Genomic DNA, 26208 nt, shown 5'->3' with positions numbered 1-26208 from the left:
TTATAAAAACATCTGAGTTTAAAAAGATTAGAAGAGGAACTTCCCTGGTGGTCCAGTGGTTAAGAATCTGCCTTCCAGTGCAGGGTACAAGATTTGAATAGTTAGAGAACGAAGATCCCACATGTCTCAGGGCTACTGAACCAGCGCCCGTCAACTTGAGAGTCCCCATGCCACAACTAAAACCCGCACAAAAATATATAATTAAATAAATTAATTTAAAAAGATTAGCAGGGAAATAAGGATTATTTTAAAAATTGACACAGTTGTCTCAGGGAGGAGTGAACTCATTATAAATCCCATCTGTGAATAAATTACTTCAATAGCATGACAGCAAATGCTGAAGAAAAGTTGAGTGCTGACTGAAACCACTCAAAATAAAAACCCTACTAATTATGAAGACGATTCCAGTTTTTTCTGTTCCATCTAAATCCACTTGGAAAACATATAAAGGGACTAAAGTCAGTAAAAGCTTATGTGGTGACTGAAAATCTTCAAATGGACTGGCGCTTAAGGAGTCTGAAATTGGAACGTCAGGTGGGCGGTCGGTTCCGAGTCACCGAGGGTCAGAGCTTCTGCGGCGGGCGTTGCTAGGCCCAGGCCACCACAAAGCCTCCTTGGGGGCGGGGCCTCTTGACGTCACAGAGGCGCTCCGCCCCCTACGTCGTACACTAGAGAGGCCAGAAGGTTTCTGGCGGTGCCGGCGCCATTTTGCCGGAGCCTGCGACCGAGTGGGAGTGGAGTGGAGCGGCCGTTGTTGCCGACTCTTTCCTCCTCCCCACGGTCCAGTCAGCGGGTTGATTAGGCCATCGGCCCTCAAGCCGAGACTTGTCTCTTATTTAGTTCTGGGGAGCGCCTGGCCGACATGAGTGATGTAGAGGAGAACAACTTCGAGGGCAGAGTGAGTACAAAGCCGCGGGAGCCGTCTTCGGCGGCCGCCCCGATGCTCGGGGTTTCGCGGGGACGAGCGCGGTCGGGCGGGGTTGCGGGGAGTCTTGCGGGGGCCCGCTGGGAGCAGCCTCTGGAGCCATCGAGGTCGCTTCTTCACATCCCAAGATGGCTTCTAGGTTACACTCTTGCCCCAAATACCACGGATCACCCCCTCTCCCCCCTTTTTTGGAGACTGACTGATAGCCGGACTCCTGGGTTCGATTCCCACCCGCCCCGTGGGGCACCTTGCCTTCTTCCCACCCCGAGGCTTCCTTATCGCTGTTCAAAGGTGTAGGTCCCCGTCGCGGTGGGGCGGGAGGAGACGGCAGGGAGTTCCCCTCCGGCCGGATAGTGGTAGGTGCTTCCTCCGGTGGCGATTCTGGCGACCCCGAGCATCGTAGAGGGTCTCGGGGTCGAAAGTGCGCGGGGCTGCTGTCCGGGCGGGGAGAAGCTGGCGCGGGACTAGCTGGGGCCTGTGTCTCCTTGGCTCTCTATTGCAGTGAGCGGCCGCGTCTCTGTTGGAACCGGCAGCGTTGCGTCTATAAAGGCGAAAGCCTTGAGGTTGAAGGTGGGACGAGCCTAATGAAGTGGTTAGTCAACGACCGCACCGACCCTTAAGCGTTCTTAAGACGAGAGCTGTGAGGGGAAAACTACGCAAGGAGCCCTTCTCCTTTATTGTCCCTTCTGCTTTCTTTTCACTTCAACATGAATGTGGAAATGCTATAACGCCTTATTTTTCTAATTCCTTAATGTTGGGCTTTTTTTTTTTTCTTTCTTCTTTATATCTCAACTTCCAATGCTTTTCCTCCTATGACCTTTAACCTAAACACTCACCACTCCTTTACAGGTTTTTACGGTAAAAAACAAAAAGGATTCTTCTGTCTTAATCTTACATAACTGAACAAATTTCATTGCTCAATATTTTTACAATAGTGTGTGCTATTCTCTTAACTCAAAAAGGTTACCTGAAAATTCCAGCCCCTCTCTCTCCCATTTCTCTTCTCGACCCATCCTCCAGCAAAGAGGGCTCGAAGTTTTTCATTATTTTCGGTGTGATGAGTATAAACATCACAAAGATAACCTTATCCTCAGCTTAAAGATACTAGGACGTTTAGCAGTGATTGGGTTATATTTCGGAAGTTACCCTCTAGTGAAAATTGATGGAAGTGAGTTAGTGTAAAGCCCTGTAAAGAAAACAATCCCCAGGCTGCATTTTCTGGCTCCTGTGTTGGCATTCTGGTCACTAGGGGAAACGCATCAAAAACACTTTAGGTGTGTGCTGGAAGGAATGAGTTTTGTCTTTTTTTAGACGCTCATAAGCATCTGGAAACAGACGGTTAAACCAGAAGAAGGTCAATTTAGACTTTTGTTCTTTTTGAGGTTAAGACAAAAAAGCTATCTTGAATGCCTTTAAGATTGGTTTTCTCAATTAAAATCTAAAGCTTGTAGATATCAATGAATTACCTGCTCATTTTTTAGGGTGAGGTATTGACGGTCCCAAGAAAACTTTTTTAAAAATCGTGTAATGCTTGATAATAGGTAGTTGTAAGCTGCTGCTTGTTTTGAAAATGTTAGCTATTAATGGGAAGAAATTTTACTGTCAGTAACTTAAGTACAATTTTGGGGAGTTAATGTTTGTTTTGGTTTGTGGGGAATTGAAGAGAACTACTTTGGGGACCTTATTTTCCTTTGAGGTCTTACCTTTTTGGGGGGGGGAGGGTCATCAAATTGAGAAATTTGACAAGTTCTAGATAATTGTTACCTTACCCAGCTAAGAAAGTAATATATGTGAGATTCCTACCCAATTTTAAGCTAAAATGCATGTAGGCATTAACTATATATTTTAATAGGAAAAGGCATTTTTACCTTTTCCTCCTCTTTTACAGTGCTCATGGTCATAGGAAATAATTTTTCACATCTGATACCCAAGTTAATGAACTCAGTACGTTCACCAGTTACCTTTTGTTTTTTGTGTTTTTTTGGTAGGTTGAGGTAATTGTTCATAATTGGAAGAAGAATTAGAAGAGTGGGAGACAGTTTTCTGATGATATACTTTTTTTTGTTCTCTTAAAGCAGTTTCATATTCAGCAGTGCTTTTAGTTTTTAAACTATAGTGACCTTGGTTTTATAAAATACAATTGTTGTGTTATCTTTGTACGTAAAGGTAATAACGTTTTAGAGAGTCTCAGAAAAGGATTTTTAAATGGTGTTTCTGAAATGTTTTAAGTAGTTGTTATACTTCAAACTTTTTTATTAAAACAAAGAAAATGTCAATAGGTCAGTGTTCAAATTTCATTTCGTTTATGTAAGGAATAAACAACATATGTTAACCATATCTTATTGAAAAGATTTAAAATTAGAGAGTGACTCTATGGAAACTTTGGAACATATTAAAGAAAGAGGATTGATACTAATAGTTCCTACTTTTATAGCGTTTTACAGTCCCCCCTCACCATCTTTGACATATTTTCTAATTTACAATGGCTGGAGAACTCTTACCATTTTAGAAATTAAAAACAGATACGCAAAAGACAATGCAGCCAGGAATCTGAGATTTGCAAGTCCCAATCCATTGCTCACTGCATGCATGAAATATGCTATGTATATATTTTGATTACTTTTCTTAAAAGAGCACACTCCATGGCAGTGTCTCAGAGCTGTTAATGGAGTTTGCTAAGAACAATTACAAGAACTTAATTTTCCATTATAGATAATTACCTCTTGAGTTTCCTAAAACATAAAAGAGCTTTAGGAAGGAAAATAAAATTTGCCAAATTTTTGTTAAGTCATCCTAGCAGTTAATCAATCATATTCCCTTCGAAAGTATTAAGCATCTGTTACCTTTTTTGTAAAGACCAGATGTTGTCGAAAGAGAGAATTTGGAGTCTGATTTGTGATAACTGATAGCTCAAATCTGGGTAAAAGAATATAAAAAACAAAAAAGAAGAATATAATCAAGTACTGTATGATAGAATTAATAAGAAATTCAGAAAATGAAGTTGAATGATTTTGTGAACCCAGAGGAAAGGAAAAGTTTTATTTAGTATGTAAGACTTAACATTGCATATTATGATAAGGGAAATACGAGTATTGATTGTAAAAATGAGACAATGAGGAGGTTGCTAGACTACATAGGCTTGACTGTGTAGTCAGATAGTGGAGGAGTTTGAATTCTAGATTTAGGAATTTGGACTTAATCCAATATGTGGTAAGGAGCCATTGATAGATTCTTAATTCTGAGAGTAGCATAATGAAAAGAATTTTAGCAAAGAACAGAAAATAGCATAGGAAGAGCAGCAGGGCACACTTAAAATATTTAAGGAAGAAGCTTGTGAAAAATCTGATCTAAACTGGACAGCAGTGGGATGTAAAGAATGAGCAAGACAATTTCAAGGGATCCAGAAGAATAGCAATACTTATTAAAATAAGTCCATTTAAGCAGTTTGCTTGACATGTGCATCAAGTTAACAGAATTTTAAGTGAGATTATCTTTATTTGGAGTTAGGAGTGAGATTGGCACTTGAGCTGACTTTCTTTGCATGTCATATTCATAAAAATAACGAATAGTTTGCTGTGTACGACTTCAACTAAAATTAGAATTTCAATCTCAAAAAATTCTAGTATCCTTGATAGAAATTAAGGGGAATAGAAATTAATATTTTCTTGTTATTTTACTTATTCCCCTCTACCCCTAATTTTTTTTCCCTAATTTTTTTTTTTTTGTTTTTGTTTTTTTTAATATTTATTCATTTATTTGGCTGCACCAGGTCTTAGTTGCAGCATGTGGGATCTAGTTCCCTGACCAGGGATCGAGCCTGGGGCCCCTGCATTGGGAGCTCAGAGTCTTAACCACTGGGCCAGCAGGGAAGTCCCTCCCTAATTTTTTTTAAATGAAACTTAGAAAAACATTGAGTCCCAATTTTTTTTTTTAAACAGTGGTCCTGAGTTTTTAATCTAGGTTAAGGATTCTTTATCATGAAGGAGTCTATCTTATAATTCCATGATTGTGTATACTTAGTAAAATTGCTGAAGAGGAAGGATACTACTTATTCTGGCATCCTGTTTTGAGAGCTTGTTCTGGCTTTTTGAGTAGCTGGGATATTTTAAAGACCCTAGGATTCCCATTCTTAATATATGAGATGATTAACTGGATAATAAAAGTGAAGAGCAAAACATAAATTCATCTATCAATTTGGAATTCAAATTTGTGTGTGTTAAGATATTTTGTTAAAGAATATAAAAAATAGGAGAAGGCGTTTTTGTTTTTTTTCTTATTTGAAACCTGTTTTGTAATAATAAGGGTGATGATTGTGCCATTAAAAACCCAGCTTGGCCACTAGTTTCTTTTTTTACAAAAAAACCCTCTTGTCTTTTTTTTTTTTTTTTTAATGAATACAAATAAAGTTGAAATCCTATTTTATAGATAAGAACGTTAAAAAAAAAGTTAGCAGTTTAGGTTTAAATAAAAATTCAGTCTAACTTCTTCAGCAATTTAATTTTACATATCTCATCACATCAACCTGTTGCAAAAGAGTAATAAGGCTTCCATTCTTTTAGTAGGAGTATTAAACTTAGGGAATAGTCTGTGTCTCTTGAGTTAAATTTTTTTTCTGAAGTAATATGTATCCAATTTTAATACTTTTTTGTTCTCCCCATCCATTTATTTAAGCAGAGAATTTGTAAAATTTAAGGACATGTTTTAACATTCAAATTTTAATATTTGAGATTCTTTCACTGAAGGGTGCTCATTTGCACAATCTAAGCAGAAGGTGGAATTTTTAAAAGGAACAGTACAACCAGTTGTACCCAGGATGCCTAACTGTACTTTTACAGATTTGCCATAGATACTTCTTTTGTACCATTCCTAAAACGAGTATAAAGAGTCTTGGGATCTGAAAGACTGTCAAGGGATTTTAATATTTAGAGATGAGAGTCATTTTTTAAAATACAGATAAACTTTGTTTATGGACTTAATTTTGTAAATGAACTGAAGTTATGTCCTTATGGTATAGTGTGTAGTATACAAGTGTAAAAATGGCCTTGAGTAATCAGCATAAGTTTTTTAGAGCTTGTAAATACTGTGAAAACCTCTTGATAGCATCAGTGGGTGCTCGGTAGTCATGTAACTAACCCTGAGACCCCTCCCCTTTGGGTATAAAAGGTATATATCCTCAAGCTGAGTCAGTTAATACTTACTATTCACACATCGTAACCAGTTTAGTAGAAGTGAAGATGAGAAAATGGTAATGATTGGATGGGGAATCAGTAAACACTGTAAAAAGAAAAAAATTGAGAAGGAAATAATGAAAGAAAATGTGGTTTCCCCTCCTTCCTTCAAGTTACTGCCATAATGTAGTTCTGTATAATCTTTATTGTCTCATGAGTTTTACCAAGTGTGAGAGACTAGACCTGAACAGTCTGAGGCAGAAGAAAAGTTAAGTTTTTTCCTTGAAACTAAGGCCCTGTAGTCTTAGTGAAGATTTGTAAATACTCCGTAACACTAAAAGATGAGAACATAACTAGGAAATTCTGGAATGGGTTCTTAGTGATTTGTTTTAATATAGCTAAACTACTTTAGTCCTTTTACATTTATTTTCTATACCTTTGAAGTTGCTGCTTACACACTAGCTTTTTGGACAACTGATCATAGCGTATAAGCTGATTGGTTTATGAACCACATTTAAAGTTTGTACAGAAGGAAATTTCCTGGTGGTCCAGTGGTTAGGAATCCATGTTTCACAGGGATCAAGGGTTTGATCCCTGGTCAGGGAACTAAGATCCCGCAAGCCACATGGCATGGCTAAATAAATAAAATTTGTACGGAAGATTTGTAAATTTTACAGGTAATTTCACAGTGTGACATGAGTTTAAATTTAACTGCCAGTTCTTTAATAATTTGTATAACACCTTGCCAAAATTATCCCAAACTTTAGAGACTATAAAGACATACAAGTTAGAATATCTGTGAGCCTTTGTAGATACAAAAACCACTTTAATCTCACTTAGAATGCAGCATACTGGACTTTAAAAGAAGGTAAATTATTTAAAAATAGCTAATATTTTGAGCAGTTGGTATTTTCTTTTTAAGAAATTGCTTTAATACTAGTTATGGATTAAAAATAGTGAAAATATTTCTTTTGTAAGCTTAAGGATCTATAAAAGAAACAGCTTAATACTCAAAAGGAAGGAAGCAGAACTGCTGTAAACTGAAAGACGGAAATACGTCAATTGAATAAACACAGGCTGTTGTCCACAAGTCCTAAAGAATGAAGTTCTTAGTACAATAAATATAAGTTATTTGGGTAATTTAAATCCCTCCCACCCCCACGTATAGTCCACCTAAATGCACTAGTATGTTTCTGTGAAAGCTCTCAATTTTACAAAGTAGTAGAGAAATACATTTTGAGAATCTGTTTTAAAAACTTAGACTATATTCATATAGACTTGAACTTCTGTAAACTTGGCACTGTTACTTGGCATTTGCCTTGGAATTTGCCTTGCCATAATATTAGAATGGGTTATAGTGTAACATTTTTATTGGTTTATTTTAATAGGCTTTAAGTATTAAGCATACATATGGTTGGAATTTGTTTTCTATCTATAATATACTAGCTGTATTAAAAGACACTAGTTATTTGCTGTAGGATTTGTTCATGTTCTGCAACTACATGTGCATGTTTAAACCTTTTTCCTGATTAAAAAGTAGTACATGGTTGTAATATTTTTACACATAGATAATTATTAGATTGAGTACATGGTCATGGTATATTTATACATAGACAGTTCTTACACTGCTTGTATGGGATACACCATAGTAATTTCTTAGTAATTGTAGTTAGCTCCTTCTTATTTTTGGCTGTGTACTTCAGCTACCACTAGAGGCCTCTTGTTAATAAAGAATAGTTAAAAAAAAACAACAACACTATTTTAGCAGATTGTTCTGTGAGAACTTTCTGCCCAGCTCCTGGTTTATAGTAGGTAAGGTAGACTAGAAGCCTACTTAAGATATATTTCTATTAAAATTTGTGATATGATTTGGTTGTCATAAATCTGCCCACTTCAAGTAGGCACTATATTGGTTGGTGGGTCCAGATGCAGGTTACTTAGGAATTTGCAGAACTTTTGACAGATTTAAGAGTAGGTTAAGTAGTCTCTAGTGAAACGGGACAGATAACACCCTTCTCAATGTTTATTTTTCTCTTTGCAATTTTAATTCCTTTTCCAAATTCTGAATAGTTGTATGAATTTCTATGGGGAAAGTTGATATTACCATTTCATAATGAAGATAGTCAAAGCTGGAAAAGAATAATTAATATTTGTCCACAAAGGACTTATTATAGTCTTATTTCTAATGCACAGTGAAGAGTAAAAGCTTTTTATGCTCTGTAGTTTTATTTTTTAGTTTAAGTTTACTGACAGTTGTTGATTTACCTTTTTAGCTAGATGTCTCTAAATTGTTTTTGGAAGTTAAAATGACTGACATCTTTGTAAGTTAAAGGGGGGGTTATGAGCACTCTTTCTTAACCTTGAATGATTCCGTGAAAAAATAGATACAGTTTGAGGTTTCCCTGATACAAAAATTGAAAGGTAGGTAACAGAGGAGGTTAGGTATTTGTGACACCTTAGATAATAAAAAGCAAAAGATACTCTGTCATATCTTAGCTTTTGTTAACAAACTAAAAGGAAAATTATACATTTCCAATGGGTTGCTATGCCAGAAATGAGATTTAAAATTTAAATTGTTACCTAGTTACCTTGTTAACATTAATACCTAAAAAGTGGTTACATTCAGCACTATTGAATAATTTTCTACTATTGTTTTTATGATAGAAGTCTTTAGTATATAAACTTTTTACTTCTGTCTTAAAAATGAAAGGTTTTAAGAGTATCAGAGCACACAGAACACAAAGTTTTTTGTGTATATAACAAGGGCTGTAGTGATGTTTGTAGATTTATACCAAGGGATCTGTTTATATAAGGGAAAGCCAAAAGGGGGGGGGGGTATATTTTTACCTAATGAAATATAGGTAATGAACTGGCCTATGAGACTTCAATTACAAATGAGTGGCCATACTTTTGTTTTTAGTCCTGAATATGCTGCTTTTACAGTTTCAGTGAATGAAAAAACCTAAACTGCTATGCCTGTTCCATGCATCTGTCCAGAAATTTAGAAAGTATCTGAGATGTGGTGAAAGACTTTCTGTAGGTAAATAAATGGAAAAGGTGGATGTTGAACCAAAGGGTAGCTATCTATTTCAGTTTGTTTTCATCTGGGAAAAAAAAAGGCCTGGCAGCATCAATAGTACCGTTTTTGGAAAAATAAGTCTTTGACATTAGCCTGAAGGAAAACTTCAAGGAAGTTGGGTGATAATCTTAATGACATAAATGAAAATTGGTGGAAAATGGGTTTGTTTTCACTAATAATCAAGGGTTAAATGGACAGAGAAACCAAACTGTCCATCCTACCTTGATCATAAGTTCTTCATATATCTATCAAAATTTTAAAAACAGGCTTCTAATAAGTTTTAAATTATTTGACTTGGAAAGTTTTGATTTATATCCAATTTTTTAAGAAGCCAGTCAGTTTTCTGATAAATGATATTGTCACTGAAGGGAATATAAATATGCATAACTATATAAAATATGCAAAAACTATAAAAAAGGTAGGATAAACAATAAAGACCATGATACTAATTTTGTAGGGTACATTATGATACTTCATTGGATAAAATAGAATTTTTAAAATGGCTCTGTTGCAAAAATATACAACTTCTAGAAACTTAAAAGGCAAAGGGGAAAATTTTTAAATTTCATATATCTTCCACCACCCTCCCCCTTTTTTTTTTTCAGTGTGCTTGTTTTATTTTAGATTGTATCTTTCTGGTTAAGTCAGAGTGAGCAAAGATAGTGGTCAAACAATCAGGAAATGTTAGTAATTTTACTAATTGTGTTTTACTTCTCTGAACCTCAGCATGTGTCCTATAATAGTTGAGTTTAGATAGGTGTGTACAGATACTCCAGCCTGTGATGCTTTGCTTTAACTATATCTTGGTATCTTAGCCTGGCTTAGGGAAAGCTTATTTTGAGATCATTGGGAATCTTCAGGTTATAAATTAGTGAAAACTTAAGACATAGGTATGGGGGGGGGGGTTACAGTTAATGTTAGAGTTATGCTTGAATTAAGTATTTATATTAAAACTGCTCACATTTTAGGAACTAGGATGAAACTTGAAAGGGGAGGAGGGTGAACAGTATGGTAAAAAACATTTAGAGAAATTCAGTAAATTCTCTTTAATTGTTAGAAAACTAGAGTTTTGAACAATTTTAAAGATTATAAAATTGTTTTTTTAATAAACTAGTTATTTGCACTTTACCTGCTGGCTTTTCCATTTGGTAGATAACATTCTGAACTCCAGCAGAGTTTTATAATCCCCACGTGCTTAAATATACTAAATGTTCTTTTTCCATTAAGGTTAATGTTCGTGAAGAAATTGAAGAGTTTTTTCCAAGAATGTGGAAGATAAATCAAGATAAAAGAAGGCTAATGAAAAGTATTAAAGATCAGAAAATTAAAATTGAATGGGGGAAAAAATTGAACAGAAGATTGGTCAGATAGAAGCCCTTGAATATTTTTTTTAAGGCTATTTTGAATTGTTTTGGGGAAGAATACACGAAGTATGAAAAATGAAAAACTCAATGAAGAATGAAGAGAAGTAGAAAGCAAGAGTGAAGTAGAATTAAAAGAATCTGGAAGAATGAATGGGTCCTAGGTTAAGTAAATGTATGGTTTATGTTCCAGTGTCTGTATGATCAAGTTGTAGATGAATTTGCATGATTACTTAGTTAATAGAGAATTGGTGATCTGGTGCAAGTAGGGAATTATTGAGGACAGTTAGCAGTATTAACAATGGGTTATTAATGAGCTGAAATTTTTTCTGGAGGGTGTTGCCTAACCATTTGTTTTTCAGGAGCAATCAATATAAATAATTACGGTACTTTAAATGTTAGGTGTTAGGCATCTATGTGACCAGTGCCATTTGTAATACTGTCTTCTTTGTTAGGAGTCTCGCTCTCAGTCAAAATCTCCAACGGGAACTCCTGCTCGTGTAAAATCGGAGAGCAGGTCAGGATCTCGTAGTCCATCAAGGGTTTCCAAACACTCTGAATCCCATTCTCGATCAAGATCAAAATCCAGGTAAGTGTTTAAAATAATACGTGAGTATGTTTAAAATGCTTTTCTTGGATTTTTCTGGGCAATGGTTTTTACCAAATCCCTCATTTTTTGTTGCATTTTTTTCTGGAAATTTCACTCAAAATCATGAGGTGTGTTTTTTTTTTTTTTTTGAACAATGGAGTTTAGAAATCAGTGGTATGTTACAGATACAAAGACTTAGATAAGGTAGAATCTTTTGTTAGCCCTATTAATCTAGAGCTATTACTCGCTATTAATACAAATTAAATATGTGTTGATTGATTTAAATGTGCTTAGCATTTGAGGGTTATTGTTTGATTTTATTTCAGTGATATTTGCAAAACAAAAGGATAATTTTCTCCATTGGAGACTTGGCATAAAATTTAATTCAGAAAAGGTTGATATATGTACGTTGTACTGGTTATCAGAATGATTTGAGAAGCTTTTTCAAGTTTCACATTACAGCTACATTCTTTAACTGAAGATTTTGACCCATTAGGTCCAGGGTGGAACTCTGATCCTCTGATGAGATAGAATTGTTGGAAAGTGGTGCTGGAGTGATTCAGCGTTCCAGCCGCTTCCCCTGATTACAGCAAAGACTAGTGAGCCATTGCAGGGTTCACTGTTTCAGACACCTCAGGTGTACTGTTGTGGAGCGGTGGGAGGAACACTTAAAAGAAATCTGGACAGTTACTTTGATAAGTCATTGTTAAAAGACATAATTTATGTCTCTGAATAGAGTATGCTTGCAAGGGGACATGAAACAAGAATCAAAGGCTGTATTTTTCTTGTAATCTACAGTTAGTTCTTTTTCTTTGTTGTATCCAGGATCCAGCCTAGTGCTTGGTTTGTTAACCACTCTACATATTTAACTGAATCCACATGTGCAGAATTGCGCTCCGTAGAATTCTGGTGTGGAAACAGAAGTGAGCATATTTTCATTTTAGGACTTCTGTGGTTGGTACTTTCAACCTAGAATATTCTTCCTTCATGATATTCTCAAATCATCACTTGATTCAGTTTTGTGCTCCTGTATCACTGGAGAACATTAAATACCAGTGTGCACACTCTATTCCCTTACTCCTAATTTTTTCATGATATTTATCACTGTCTAACTTAAAGAAAGGATAGGTACTCGTGTCACTTTTCATTACTTTAGTCCTCCTTCAGTATCTGTTGTGGCGGGGCGGGGATTGGTTCTCCTGTGGATACCAAATTCTTAGATGCTTGTGGGTGCGTGCTAAATCATTTCAGTCGTGTCTGACTCTTGGCAACCCTGTGGACTGTAGCCCACCAGGCTCCGCCGCCCCTGGGATACTCCAGGCAAGAATACCAGAGTGGGTTGCCATTTCCTCCTCCAGGGGGTCTTCCAGACCCAGGGAATGAACCCTTGTTTCTTGAGTCTCCTGCATTAACAGGTGTGTCCTTCACCACTAGTACTACCTGGCAAGCCCCTCTGAGATGCTCAGGTTCCTTATGTAAAATGGCATAGTACTGTCAGCCCTCCATACCTAGCACCGGCACATTTAAATGTAACAGTTGGTATTTTATTAACAACTAGTTTTATTAATATTTTTTAAATTGAAGCTATAAATTAATGCTAAGGAAAATAGAAAATACCCTGTGCAGTGTTCCTATATGGACACGAAGTTTTTTCTTGTTCTACCCCACCTCCCCATGATTAATTTCTTTTGGATAGTAGGCCATTCATGCTATTGTTTTCATTCCGACTCAGAATTGTTTGCCAAGGAACCTTTGCTCTTGGTATTCCTAGAACACTTTTACCGTGTCTACCTAGTAAAATCTCTCAGCTTTATTGTTTAAATTTTCTGGCCCTTAGCATTTATAACATTTATTGAGTGCCTCATAGAAGTTATTTTTTGTATGACTGTCATCACTACTAGTCTGGGTGTTTAAGGATGAATCAGATGAATAGTAATAAGAAATTCCATTTTCTTGGCAATGAAAAGAATGTGAGTAATTGGAAGTAATCAAACAGTAGATGAACTAAGGAATCAGCAGTAGAAAAATTGGTGAGATGCTGTAGAAGGTCTGAAAAAATGAAGACCATTAAACATGAGGACTGTTAGATTAGGTGGGCAGTTTAGGTTGTGATGAATTAATTTAGCAGGTGCTAGATTGCAGCGGAGAAGGCAATGGCAACTCACCCCGGTAGTCTTGCCTGGAGAATCCCAGGGGCGGCGGAGCCTGGTGGGCTGCCATCTATGGGGTCCCATAGAGTCGGACACGACTGAAGTGACTTAGCAGTAGGCTAAGGAAAGACTGGAGAGGAAATGATACTTAACCATGAAGGGAATATAGGACTATACTGGAAAGGTAATAAGAATCAAAACAATTTTATTGTGATGGTGGTTGGTGGTTTGTTTTGTCTTTTTTTTCCATTTTAAGAGTATGGTATTAAATGCATTCATATTTTTGTATACTCATCACAGCCATCCATCTCCATAATTCTTTTTATCTTGTAAAACTGAAACTGCGAGTTAAACAAGGACTCTCATTCTCCTCCCCTTCCAGCCACTGACAAACCACCATCTTTCTTTCTGTCTCTATGATTTTGACTGCTCTTCAGTATCTCATCTAAGTGAAATCACAATCATTTGTCTTCTTATAACTAGTTTATTTCACTTGGCATAATGTCCTCAAGGTTTATCCATGTTGTAGAGTATTAAAGAATTTTCTTTCTAGTACTAGTTGATATCTTTCTTTTTAAAGAAGGTGAAGCCTTAACATGTTTGTAAGGTAAGTTGAAAAAAGTTAACTGGAAACTAGGAGGAGATACAGTCTACAAGAGGAAGAATACTTTTTCCTCTAAAACAAGCTGAAAACAAGCAGGGATATACTTATAGGTCCTTGGAATTGTCAAAAGTGCAGAAAGCTAAAGTAAAACGAATGAATCACTAACAAAATTTGTAAAAATTTACTGTGCACATACCAAAAAGACAGTTTACAAATAGGGAGCTCTCAAACCAAACATGGAATGAGGCTCAGTGGTATGTTGTTATTAATACAAAGCAGCTTATATGGTGAGTAGGCGATGTCTTCAAGTATTTGATGATTAAAATAATGACCAATCTGTTTTTTTCCAGAGAGGCTTCAGCTGGTGTCCATTTATTTTTGATTTTTAACAGCGTTAGCCATTTTGTTCCAGTATCTTTACCTAATTTTATTTCTCTCAAAGGTCGAGGTCAAGGAGGCATTCTCATAGACGTTACACTCGATCCCGATCCCATTCTCACTCTCATAGGAGACGGTCTCGAAGTAGGTCATACACACCAGAATACCGGCGTCGAAGGAGCAGAAGTCATTCTCCAATGTCTAACCGGAGAAGACATACAGGCAGCAGGGTATATGGTTTTTTGTTGTTTTTTTTTTTGTCATGATCACGCTACATTCTAAAAAAAGCACCAACAGATTACAACACGGTGACATGATTTTCATTTTTAAGTTCAATGCAAATTGCATGTACTGTTTTTACTCTTAAACACAAGTGGTTTACATTGTATCAAGGCTGCTGGCCCCAAGAAAGACATGAACATAGAAAGGATGGTCTTGTCCAATTTCAGTATTATTTTTGTAGCAACGTGTATATGGTTTTTAAGTTAATGAAAGCTTTTTATGTGTTTCCTGTGTCTTTAGTCATAGTATAAAACCTTGCTTTTGAAAAGAAAAAAAAAAAAAAACCTTGCTTTTGTAAGAGCTAGAGCACTGTTTTGAAGTGGTACTCCAGAAACATCCTTGGCTATATGAATCTTGTTTATATGCATTCAAGTGTATTTTCTTTTCTTGACTTTGGAGTCATTAAAAGAAATTTGGGGGAAAACATGTTGCAGGAATTGAAATAAAAAGCTTAACTTGAAAATATTCTTGAGATTAAAAGTTTTACCATGGGAAGAGGGTAGCAAGGAAATACCAAGCTAACACTTCTACTGAGCAATATGCAAAGTTCCTCGGTGCATTAATATATGCAGTTAACCTTTCCGTGAGACAGGTTACCTTATTATTGATAAAGAAATGGAGTCTTGGATATGTGACATTGAGGTTTGATTGTATTTAACGGTGATGGGGTCTGTTGTTATTTAATGTTTTGAAATCTGCACATTAATTTTTCAAATATGGAAAGAATATCCTTGCTAAAGAGTGAAAATAGAAGAGGGGAATCTAATCAGCAATTGCAGATGAAGTCAGGTTGAGTACAGATCTATAAGGGATTAAAACATTTGAATAAACTAGAAATAGACATTAAACTAAACATAAATTCTTAGTATATGTCCTGAAAGTTGCTGGACTAGTGAATTAGGGACATTTTATTCAGTCTATAACCTGAAGTATATTCTAAAGAAGGCTTGCGTGTACTGTGAACTGTAAAATATAGCTCATCTAGTTTTTTCCTTTTAAATTCTTGTTTCCCAAGTGACTTTGTGTATTGGGTGAAGTGCCCTAAGCAAAAGTGTTTCTGTATGTTTGTTGTTTTTTTTTTAATTTGGAACTTAAATAACATCTTTATTCAACAGGCGAATCCTGATCCCAATACTTGTCTAGGAGTGTTTGGCCTCAGTTTGTACACAACAGAGAGAGATCTTCGCGAAGTATTTTCTCGATATGGACCGTTGAGTGGTGTCAATGTGGTTTATGACCAGCGAACTGGACGGTCACGAGGATTTGCTTTTGTTTATTTCGAGAGAATAGATGACTCAAAGGAGGTAATTTTTTGTGTTATATTTGTCACTTTGAAAATTTTCTGATGTGCATTATTTAGTATTGAGTTACTTTTGAAAGTTGATTAATAAATTTCCAGTTCCATAAACATTATGTGCTCTTTAATTCTCTGACATGACTTAAACTCTGCCTGTTAGTGTTAAAATTGAAATGTTCAGTTTCACTTTCCAGCTAAAATGCATATAGGTATATCCTGAGTAAAATCTGGCCTTGTGAAGTAGTGTATGAATTAAATGGAAAAGATGAAGTGTATTTAAGTGTTCTCTTTTGAAAAAGCCTTATTCGTGCTCTAAGCAAGTGATTACATTGACTTTTTGAAAATTGTGTTTAGGTTTAATCTGTTTAATTTTTTTGTGTCTAATTATCTCCATGTCTATACAGAGCTTTGTTTTTCTATTCTCTTAATATTCATCTATCCAAAAAAAACTTAAAAAAAAATATTCATCTATCATTCTGTTCTATAAATGAAAAATAATACATGGAAAGAGTTGGTACCTTTTCGTTTTTGTTTAGTGCCCTTAATATGCCTAACAGAATGATGCCAGTCAGTGTCAGAGATTTGAAATAGTGTTGTTCTAATGTACTAGGTAATGGATTGTAGAGGAAGCAATAGGCTTGCCTTCAAAAGTTCATGGTGATTGAATTGAAAATTCCATTTTAAGGAATTTTTGAAGCTCATTTGTTAAAGGATGGAAGGTACTGGCTTGTCTTTTTTGTACCATTTTATATGGGACAGTAGTTGGGTATAGATCATTATTGCTCTTTGTATCAGTAGTGTTTGATTACAGTATAAACAGTCATATTAAAAGCATATCTTTCAACAGTAATAGATGCTGTTGACATCTGGTAGTAAAGCAGGGATGATATTAAACATCCTATAATGCATAGGGTAGCCCCTGACAACCCAGAATTAACCACTGCCAAATGTCAGTGGTAGTGTTGTTGAAAAACCTGGATAAGTCTAACAAAATAATGCTCTCAGTTGAAGGGATTTATATGATAGACATACTGATAGACTAGTGGTTTTTTATTGTTGCATATTTGTGTTTTGTTTTTTCCTGTTCTCAATTAAAGGATAAAGGTGTAAATTTAGAAATACCAGGATATCTGACCTGAAGTAAAAGTGCAGACAATATCACAATTAAAATTTGTTTAAATGTGAAGCTTGTTTGCCCTGCCTTTTGACACCCCCGCTCCTTAGGTTTATTTCTGAATGAGGTAAAACGGAAATGACAGCTCACTTAGTTCCAAAATGCTTCTTAAAATGTGTTAAAGTGGTTGATTTACTAATGCTTTTATTAGTATTAGTACCAAAGGGAGAATGATAGGGAATATGAGCACAGGTATAATCTTGGTGGCAGATTAGAAAGTTCCTTTGTATTTGAAGCTCACTAGGTGGCAGTATGTTCTTTAAGGAACGGCTTGACTAGTTTAGACCTGTTCACTGAATTGCACTTTGTGCTTTGAGTTGCTCAGACTGAAGCTAGATTCTGAAGCCTCAGAATTCTGCAGGTTCTGTGATTGCTTCTTTATAACTTTTAACACAAGCCTGCGTAAGTGTTCTTGTATACATTGAAAATTCATTATTATTGACAGGCATATAGCAGGAATTACTATGTCAAGTCCTTGCTGTTTTTACTTGAAAGAAATGTTTACCAGATTTTCAGTTTTGAAAGTTTCCCCTTGGTAAGTTATGCATGACTTTCTGTGCCTGTTCTCTTTTATAGGCTATGGAAAGGGCAAATGGAATGGAACTGGATGGTAGAAGAATTCGGGTGGATTATTCTATCACCAAGAGAGCACACACACCAACACCAGGCATATACATGGGCAGACCAACTCAGTAAGATTTCGAATTTCCTAAGCTGAATTTTAAGAGTCAGGAAGCCACCAGAAATGTTGCACATCTTTGGTTAATCAAGAGATAAAAGTTTTTTCCCCTGTAATTATAATTGAAAGTTACTTGATGTGAATATATATTTATATATGTTCTTTGAATCACTTTAATTTTTTATATGTATATTTGAGCAGGGGGACAAATTAAAACTAGTTGAAGTGCATTCCTAGTTCTTTTCTTGTACTATACAATAGAAAAATTACTAAACACTAGAAAAATACAGTATGCTTTTAAATACTTCTCATTGTATTTATGTGACCTTGGAAGCCTCTGTGTATAGGAAAAAGTTTTTTAATATATTAAAACCAGAGAGGGAAAGAAGGAATATAGGCTTTCATTTAATGTGAAGCCTCTTGGGGAAAAAAAGGATTTGACAAGGAGAGCCCACTGAAAACTAAAGTGAAAATAATGTCCATATGATTAAGAGTTAGGAAAACAACAAGGAAAAGAGGGCTTAGAATTTAAATTCACTGATAGATATTTGAACACTAGACCTTAACATTTAGTGCTGGACTTCAGTATAAAGTAGTTAGTTTTCTTTGGTGTTCAGGCTTGGATACTTTTAAATTCTTGAGGTTTATTAACTGCTTTTGAACTGGTCATAGAACATACGTCTTAGTACTTTGGTACTTTTTCTCAGCACAGTGCTTTTTTTCACCTTATTGAAAAGGTCTTACTGAATTGGATAGTGCGTTCTAAGTGCCTTATAATTTGTAGAGTTTAGTGAAATTATTCCTGGCTATTTATGTTGTAAATAATTAAGCAGAGTACCATAGGAGTCAACAAAGTAAGACATTGAAGTAACTGGCATGAAAGGGTTATTACTTCTCTCTTACCTTCTTCCATTTTATTTAAGCATCTATTTGTATTAAATGATAATAGAAAATAATCATTCCTGTTGATGTGGAATTTTCACCTTTTTCTACAGCAGTGGTGGTGGCGGTGGCGGTGGCGGCGGAGGAGGAGGTGGAGGAGGTGGCAGACGTCGAGATTCTTACTATGATCGAGGGTATGATCGTGGGTACGACAGATACGAAGACTATGATTACCGGTATAGGTAACGTTGCAACTTATGATTTCTGTTCTGAATTAGATGATAATAGTAGTATTGGCACTTTGAATTTGTTTAATGTGTATTGATAAAAATGAGTGAAATATGGGACTTCCTTGGCAGTCCAGTGTTGATACTCTGGTTGCAGTGAAGAGGCATGTGTATTTCTATTGGCCAATACTCACCTTGTATAGTTGGTGCATTGAAAAATTAATAGCTTATCTTAGATCTGCTACTATTTTGAATGATGAAATTTTTGTTTTTGCCTGCTTCAATGTAGTGATTATGTGCTTTGCTAAGTAATCTTTTATTTCCTACAGAAGAAGATCACCTTCTCCTTATTACAGTCGATACAGATCACGATCAAGATCTCGATCCTACAGCCCAAGTATGTATACTTTTGCTTGTCACATTGAGAACCTTATTTGTAATTAATGGCTTCTTTTAGAAAATTAGGGTGTATGGTGACTGTTAATAGTTGGGAAAATACTAGGCAAGTGAAACTGTAATTGTCATTTGACTTAATTTTTTTTTAACTCTTTTCCAGGACGCTATTAATAAGCAGAGCGGTTGCAGTTGAGGACATCTTTTTCTCTTTTTTAAATTCTGGACTTCGCCAAGCTTCTAATCCTTCCTACTCCTCAAAAAGAACCCTTAAAGAATCTTTGGTTTGTTTAGCATCTACACTTTGTCAATTGTATTGCTATTTTCCACCCCTTTTATTATATTCTTAAAGATGTAATTGTCATTTTTGAGTAGTTAAACATCTTGAGTAAAAAAGGAACCCCCAGTGTTAAGCTTTGTAAATGATTTTTTGTTTGTTTTTTGCTTTTATGGGAAATTCACTCCTAGCTTATCAAAATGAGGAAAGAAATGATCTTTTTAAAGCTTCTTTTGTGTTAGATATTGTATTAGACATTGTATTAGAGGTCTGCATTTACTACAAACTCCTTTTTTAACTTTCTTTTGGGGAAGTTAGTAGTAGTTCAGTCAGGTCAAGTTTGTCTGGGGTGGCATGGAACAGTCAAATAGTTGAGTGTAGAAAGTTTGAAGCTATAGAAAAAATGCTTACTTGGTCATTTCTTTTGAAGAACAGAATTTTTGAACCCTAAAAATTACATCATTTTTTTTTTTTTAGAAATGAAAAGCTTGTGGACTCCTGCAAAACATGTTGTATTTAAAATACATTTGTTGAAACTTAAAAACGTATAGTGTGATTTTTGTGTTGAATTTATTAAAGTTTAATCAGTGAAGGACAGCCCTTATTATTTATTATTTAGAGCAATTGTATAATTGCTATTAGAAATTTTGGTATTGGGACAATGGTTTAGGCAGGCTGTTTGTATAGAGTTCTTAGAAGTAGTGAGGGGGAGTAGTCGTCTTTCAAATAAAAGTTAATTTCTTTGAAAATGGGACTCTTTCTTTATTGTGGTACAGTGGGAAAATATAACTGGATTAACTTGGATTTCCTTTTTCCTAGTGCTTTTGGATGCTTCAGTCTTGAAAAACCCTTTTCTTTCCTCCCTTTTTTTGTCAACTATCAATATTGATAGTATTCAATGTTGAAGAAAAGATAAAGAGCATGGTTTATGTCTTCAAGAAGCCCACATTCTAATGGGAAAACACACTTAAATGACTGTAATGTAATGAAAGGGGAAGCTGTTTGAATGTAGAGGTGGATGATTTTTCAGGTGACCTTTTTAAAAAAGTATAGGAACATGAGCCTCCTTTGTTTTGTCCCTCAAAGCAATGGGAATAAAATTAGATTATTATGATCTGTATGCTAGCTCAGTGAGATCTATGGAATACAAATACCTCGGACATCTTTATTAAAAAGCTAACTTGCAAAAAAAAAAAAGCTAACTTGCCACTAAGGGCTATCTTAGAGAATAAAGCTCTCTCTTGTTGGTCCCTACAGGATTTTTGTTCTTTAAGCGGGGTTATTTAAAGACTGGAAATCATTGCCCTAATGAGAACACTGATTTGTTGACTGTAGGAATACTTTAAAAATTTATGTATCATCAAAAAGTAAAAATGTTAGTCAAAATGTGGAAGAGAATTAATAGCCACATAAAGAGATACTGAACATGATTAAAGACACAGTATGTAGAGAATACAATAGCCCGGCAGTTCAGTGGTTAGGACTCCACTGCCTGCTCAGGGCCACAGTTCAGTCTCTGGTGGAGGAACTAAGATTTCCACAAACCATACAATGTGGCCAAAAAAAAATTACACATACATACTGTAATAAAGGTGCATGAATGCATTCTCAAACTTATGATAATGTGAGATGATTCAGTGCCCATGTGATGAATTAGGTGAATGAAAGGCATTGTTAGGTTACAGTCGACCTGGTAATATGTCAGGAGGAGGATCATGTGCTCCAGGTGATGCTGGATCATGGATTTATGATGATGCTGATGGTTGGAGATCCTAAGAAGGATGAAGCAGGATGGTGCAAGAGTTTATCACTCAGAGTGGCTTACAATTTAAAACTTAGGAATTGCTTCTGGGAATTTTAATATTTTTGGATTGTTTGGTCAACCTTAGGTAATTAAAACTACAGAAAGTGAAAGGAGGAACTGTTGTATCTCTCTAATGGTAATTTAATCCAGGAATAGATTTTCAGGGTGTGATTATCAGACTGCTATAATTACTGCTTTGTAGATTTGAGAGAATACTTTCTTAATGTAGGGAATATAACTGGCAACATCCTTTAACAGTGAGTTGGGGATAAAATTGACAAACTTGGAAAAACTTCATTCTTCATTCTTCAAATGAAGAGAGGGCCTAATCCTACTCTTCCCTCAAAGGTAAACTGGGACACATGGGTAATTGAAGTGTGACAGCTTTAAAGCATCAAATGTGGCTCTCTGATCGCTTTAGGAAAAAAGGACAAATGGTTGAATAGGGATTTTAACTTAAATAGAATTTCCGTTGTAGAAGACGAAAAAGTTGGAGGTGGTTGTGTAACAATGAACATGCTCATGCTACAGATCTTGCACTTAAAAATGGTAAATTTTATGTATAGTTTGTTTAGTTGCATCCGACCCTTGCGACCCCATGGACTGTAGCCTACCAGGTTTCTCTTTGTCAACACATTTGTAAACAATGAGGTAATAGTTACAGTACCTGTTATTCCTGGTAGAGTAAGTGTCCAATGAATACATATATAAATGAGTGAGTTAACAGGGAAGTCATTGGTGGAGCCTGCTAACTGATGAAATTCCCAGTCCAAAATTTCCATCAAGTTAAAATTGAAGTATAAAAGGGATATGACAGAAGGAGTCTAGGCTGAATCATAATGACCCTAAAAAGAGATTAAGAATCACTTTTAATATAAATCTGTTGAATAAAGGAAGAGGCAATTTAATAATTATGGACTTTCGTGGAAGTCCAGTGGTTAGGACTCAGTGCTTTCACTGTAGGGGCCTGGGTTCTATCCCTGGTCAGGGAACTAAGAATTCTGCAAACTACATGGTGCAGCCAGAAAAAGAAAAAAGTATTGCTGCTTAAGTCACCTTGAAAATTCAATTATCCAAAACATCCCTAGTGTCAGATAATTGAAGTATTCTATTTGATATTTACAAAATCAAGTGCAGAGTAGTCATAATGGAAAATGGTTTTTGAAGCATAAAAAGGGACATGAATTTTATTTTCAAGTACTGTTACATTAACAAGTATTTCTTTAAAAAATTGCTTGTGAAGACATACTTTTAATACAATTTAAATTTTAAAAGTACAGGTTATATGATCTGGTTTCTCAATTATTTAGGGTTTTCACTTTTTAATGTAAATTTAATATGTGCAAATTCAAGAAGAAGAAAACCAAAAACATTTGTCTTGTATACAAGGATCCCTACTCCATTATACATTATTGAATGGGAAGACCTAGTAGTATAAATATTCCAATCCTTACACAAAATTTATGTATAAACATGCAAAAGGGGGAAGGGGTTTGTTAACCGCTTATAATAACCTCTATAAGATGGGCAGTTTGGGAGGAGTGGATGAAGTTATTCCAAGGACCAGATGGAAGAATGTACGTAGGATTGAATAAACAGGAATAAAATCCAGAATAGATCCAACTACATAGAATTTATAAAGATGACATTTCATTTTGGTAGAAAAATTAAGAGATGGTAAAATTTACTATTTGGAAGACAAACCCTTGCCTTACACTCCATTAATGCCAACAAAGGTCCATCTAGTCAAGGCTATGGTTTTTCCAGTGGTCATGTATGGATGTGAGAGTTGGACTATAAAGAAAGCTGAGCACCGAAGATTTGATGCTTTTGAACTGTGGTGTTGAAGACTCTTGAGAGTCCCTTAGACAGCAAGGAGATCCAACCAGTCCATCCTAAAGGAGATCAGTCCTGGGTGTTCATTGGAAGGACTGATGCTGAAGCTGCAACCTCAATACTTTGGCCACCTGATGTGAAGAGCTGACTCATTTGAAAAGACCCTGATTCTGGGAAAGATTGAAGCCAGAAGGAGAAGGGGACAACAGAGGATGAGATCGCTGGATGGCATCACCGACTCGATGGACATGAGTCTGGGTAAACTCCGAGAATTGTTGATGGTCAGGGAGGCCTGGCTTGCTGTGGTCCATGGGGTCACATAGTCGGACACGACTGAGCGACTGAACTGAACTGAACTGAACTAAACAGATGAATTAGATACCTAAATGTGAAAAATGAAGGTACACATTAACCATTTGGCAACCATGATGGTAATAATTAAGCAAGATTTTCATGGATGCCAAAACTAGGGTAAAGGTGTGAGGAATGAGAAAAACAGTCTGAACATCTTTCCCCTGAAGATAATTGGTAATTATGAAGGGAAATAGTTTATACAGTTGACCCTTGAACAACACAGGGGCTTGTCTGTATATCTGCACCTCCTCTGTATTCTCAGATTCAGCCAACCAGGACCATGTAGTGCTGTAGTATTTACTACTGGAAAATTAGCCACATAAATGTAGACCTGTACAATTCAAATTCATGTTGTTCAAGAGTCAACTCTGATTGTATACTGGAGAAACCTGGCAGAGATCTTTTAAACAAGTGATCAAAGGTAACATTACAGTAATGGAGCTGATGGACATCACGTGCTTCCTGATACGAAACACTAATGACAATATCACTTTTGTGACAGTCCACAAAATATACATAACGACTCTAATCATGGGAGAAATAACTCCCAACTGAGAGGCAGCCTATAAAATGACTATATGCTTCAAAAATGCCAATGTCATGAAAGATAAGACTGAGGAATAAAGGAAACTAAAAAGACAAACTGCAAACCATGATCTAGGATTGTCTTTTATTCTTTTTAAAATATGACTTTTAGATGGTTTCATTTTGTTCAGTCATGGGGATTCGTACCATTGATCAATCATTCCTCTAGCTCTTTAGATCAGCTTTATTGTATAGTTTACATAAAATTATATTCACCACTTTTAAGTGTATATTTTTTATTAAATATATACAGTCAGGGTTTATATTTTTAATCTAACAGTTACAGAGCACAGAAACCTTTTCATATCAATAATTATTCTTAGTACTTCTTTAGTACTTACTGTATTAGAGAATTCTGTAAATTGACTTTCCAGACAGACTGAATTGGTATAAAAAAAGAAGGTTGTATTTGAGTTTAAGTAAAAGTTAGTTAGGGCTTCCCTGGTAGCTCAGGTGGTAAAGAATCTGCCTGCAATGCAGGAGACCTGGATTCAATCCTCGGGTTGGGAAGATCCCCTGGAGGATTCTTGCTTGGAGAATCCCAATGGACAGAGGAGCCTGATGGGCTACAGTCCATGGGGTTGCAAAGAGTCAGACATGACTGAGCGCCAGCACCACACAGCACAGAAGTTAAGTTCTCACTAAGCTAAGGGTTATTCTACTTTTAGGTGACAGAGATGTGTCATAAAAAAACAAAGTGCTAAGATCTTATTTAGTGAAACAATTTTCATTCCACGACTTTTAGACTGTTTAGTAAAGGTCCTATAATTTCCACAATAAAATACAGTTAGACATTAAGGTGTGTGAAGATTGTTAAAAAGTTGTTTATTGGAGTAAAAGCAGGAAGCAAACATTTTTAAAACTTCAAGAGTTGAAATAAAAGAGTTTCTCACTAAAAGTCAATTGATGAGAGCATTTAATTAACCAGATCACTCCAAGAGCTGATCACAACTTTACTAAATCTTGGGACTTCCCTGGCTGTCCAGTGGTTAAGACTCTACACTTCCAACGGGCACAGCAGGCACAGGAAATCCTGACCAGATCCTGCATGCTGCCAAAAAATTAATAAATAAAACCAAATCATAACATGAATATTCACAGAAATGGGCCAAAGTTTGAGTTTAATATGTTGATAATATACAGTACTCTAAATCTGAACTGAACATTAGAATTCTAAGTCATCTCTGGAGAATAGGATACTAGTACATTTTAAAAACTAATTGACATTTTAAATTGGGTTTATATCTTAAGATACACCCAAAGATATACACTTATTTTACTTACTAATTGCCAGACTATATAATATGAAAAGTTTGCTTTTAAATTTAAATAGTGGGACTTCCCTGAGGGTCCAGTGGTTGGTTAGGACTCAGCACTTTCACAGCTGAGGGCCTGGGTTCAGTCTCTGATCTGGGATCTAAATACCTGCAAGCTGAAGCAGCACCACCAAAACCAACCAAAATAATTTTAATAGCTATTTCTAGAAATATACTTTAGATATACATGAACATGGGCACAAATATTCACATATGAAATTCCTTATTGATGCAACTTAAATGTCCATCAACAGAAAACTAGTAAAAATACATTATGGCAACTTATTCAAAACTGTTTAGTCATTCAAAAAATGAAAAACCTTAAGAAAATGATACAATCTATATGTACTGCTATAACCATCAAAATACATGAGTAAAGTGAAAAACAAGGTGTAGTACAATATATATTCTATGCTGCCATTCCTGTGTCTCTAGGTATGTTCACCCATGTATGTGTTCACCCATGAAGTGGAAATATGAAAACACCTGCTGTAAGTACTCTGGAAATACATATGACATGGACATTCCCTCTTGGGAGGTAAACTAGTTGACTGCAGGTCACATACTGAAGGGAGGCTTAAATTTCACACTACCTTTTTTAGTACTGTTTGAATTAAAAAACATAGGTGTTTTTATCTATCTAAAATAATGTAATCAAATTGTGATTATTTTTTAACTCTGAAGATAAAATGTAGCATTTTAAAATATGGAGTGGTAGGTATACTTCATCAAATTCAGTGAAAAATAATTCTCAATATCTAGGAAAAAAATTTTTTTTATAGAAAATTATTCAAGAAAAAAGAGAGAGAGGCACCCTCTTACCTGGAAGCATCTCTCAGTTGCCATTC

The 26208-nt window shown here is 35.6% G+C and overlaps 1 protein-coding gene across 10 annotated transcripts; it reads left to right on the top strand.

The window, feature by feature from the left end:
- Positions 1–678: 678 nt before the first annotated feature.
- On the top strand, positions 679–20009 carry TRA2A (transformer 2 alpha homolog). Of its 10 annotated transcripts, none has more exons than XM_061165086.1 (9): positions 680–898; positions 1428–1495; positions 10400–11122; positions 14385–14484; positions 15652–15840; positions 17584–17699; positions 18682–18810; positions 19125–19192; positions 19352–20009. In XM_061165086.1, exons 4-9 carry the CDS (start codon positions 14452–14454, stop codon positions 19360–19362), a joined length of 546 nt encoding a protein of 181 aa, XP_061021069.1. In that variant the 5' UTR covers positions 680–898; positions 1428–1495; positions 10400–11122; positions 14385–14451; the 3' UTR covers positions 19363–20009. The 10 variants fall into 10 exon arrangements, with proteins under 10 accessions (XP_061021065.1, XP_061021069.1, XP_061021072.1 ...); XM_061165089.1 differs by having other exon boundaries at positions 1428–1517; positions 10989–11122; XM_061165085.1 differs by having other exon boundaries at positions 1428–1517.
- The last annotated feature ends 6199 nt before the right edge of the window (positions 20010–26208 follow it).

This window comes from Dama dama, chromosome 18 (genome assembly GCF_033118175.1).
Source record: "Dama dama isolate Ldn47 chromosome 18, ASM3311817v1, whole genome shotgun sequence".
NCBI classification, from domain to species: domain Eukaryota; kingdom Metazoa; phylum Chordata; class Mammalia; order Artiodactyla; family Cervidae; genus Dama; species Dama dama.
This window is presented reverse-complemented; position numbering and strand designations above follow the sequence as displayed.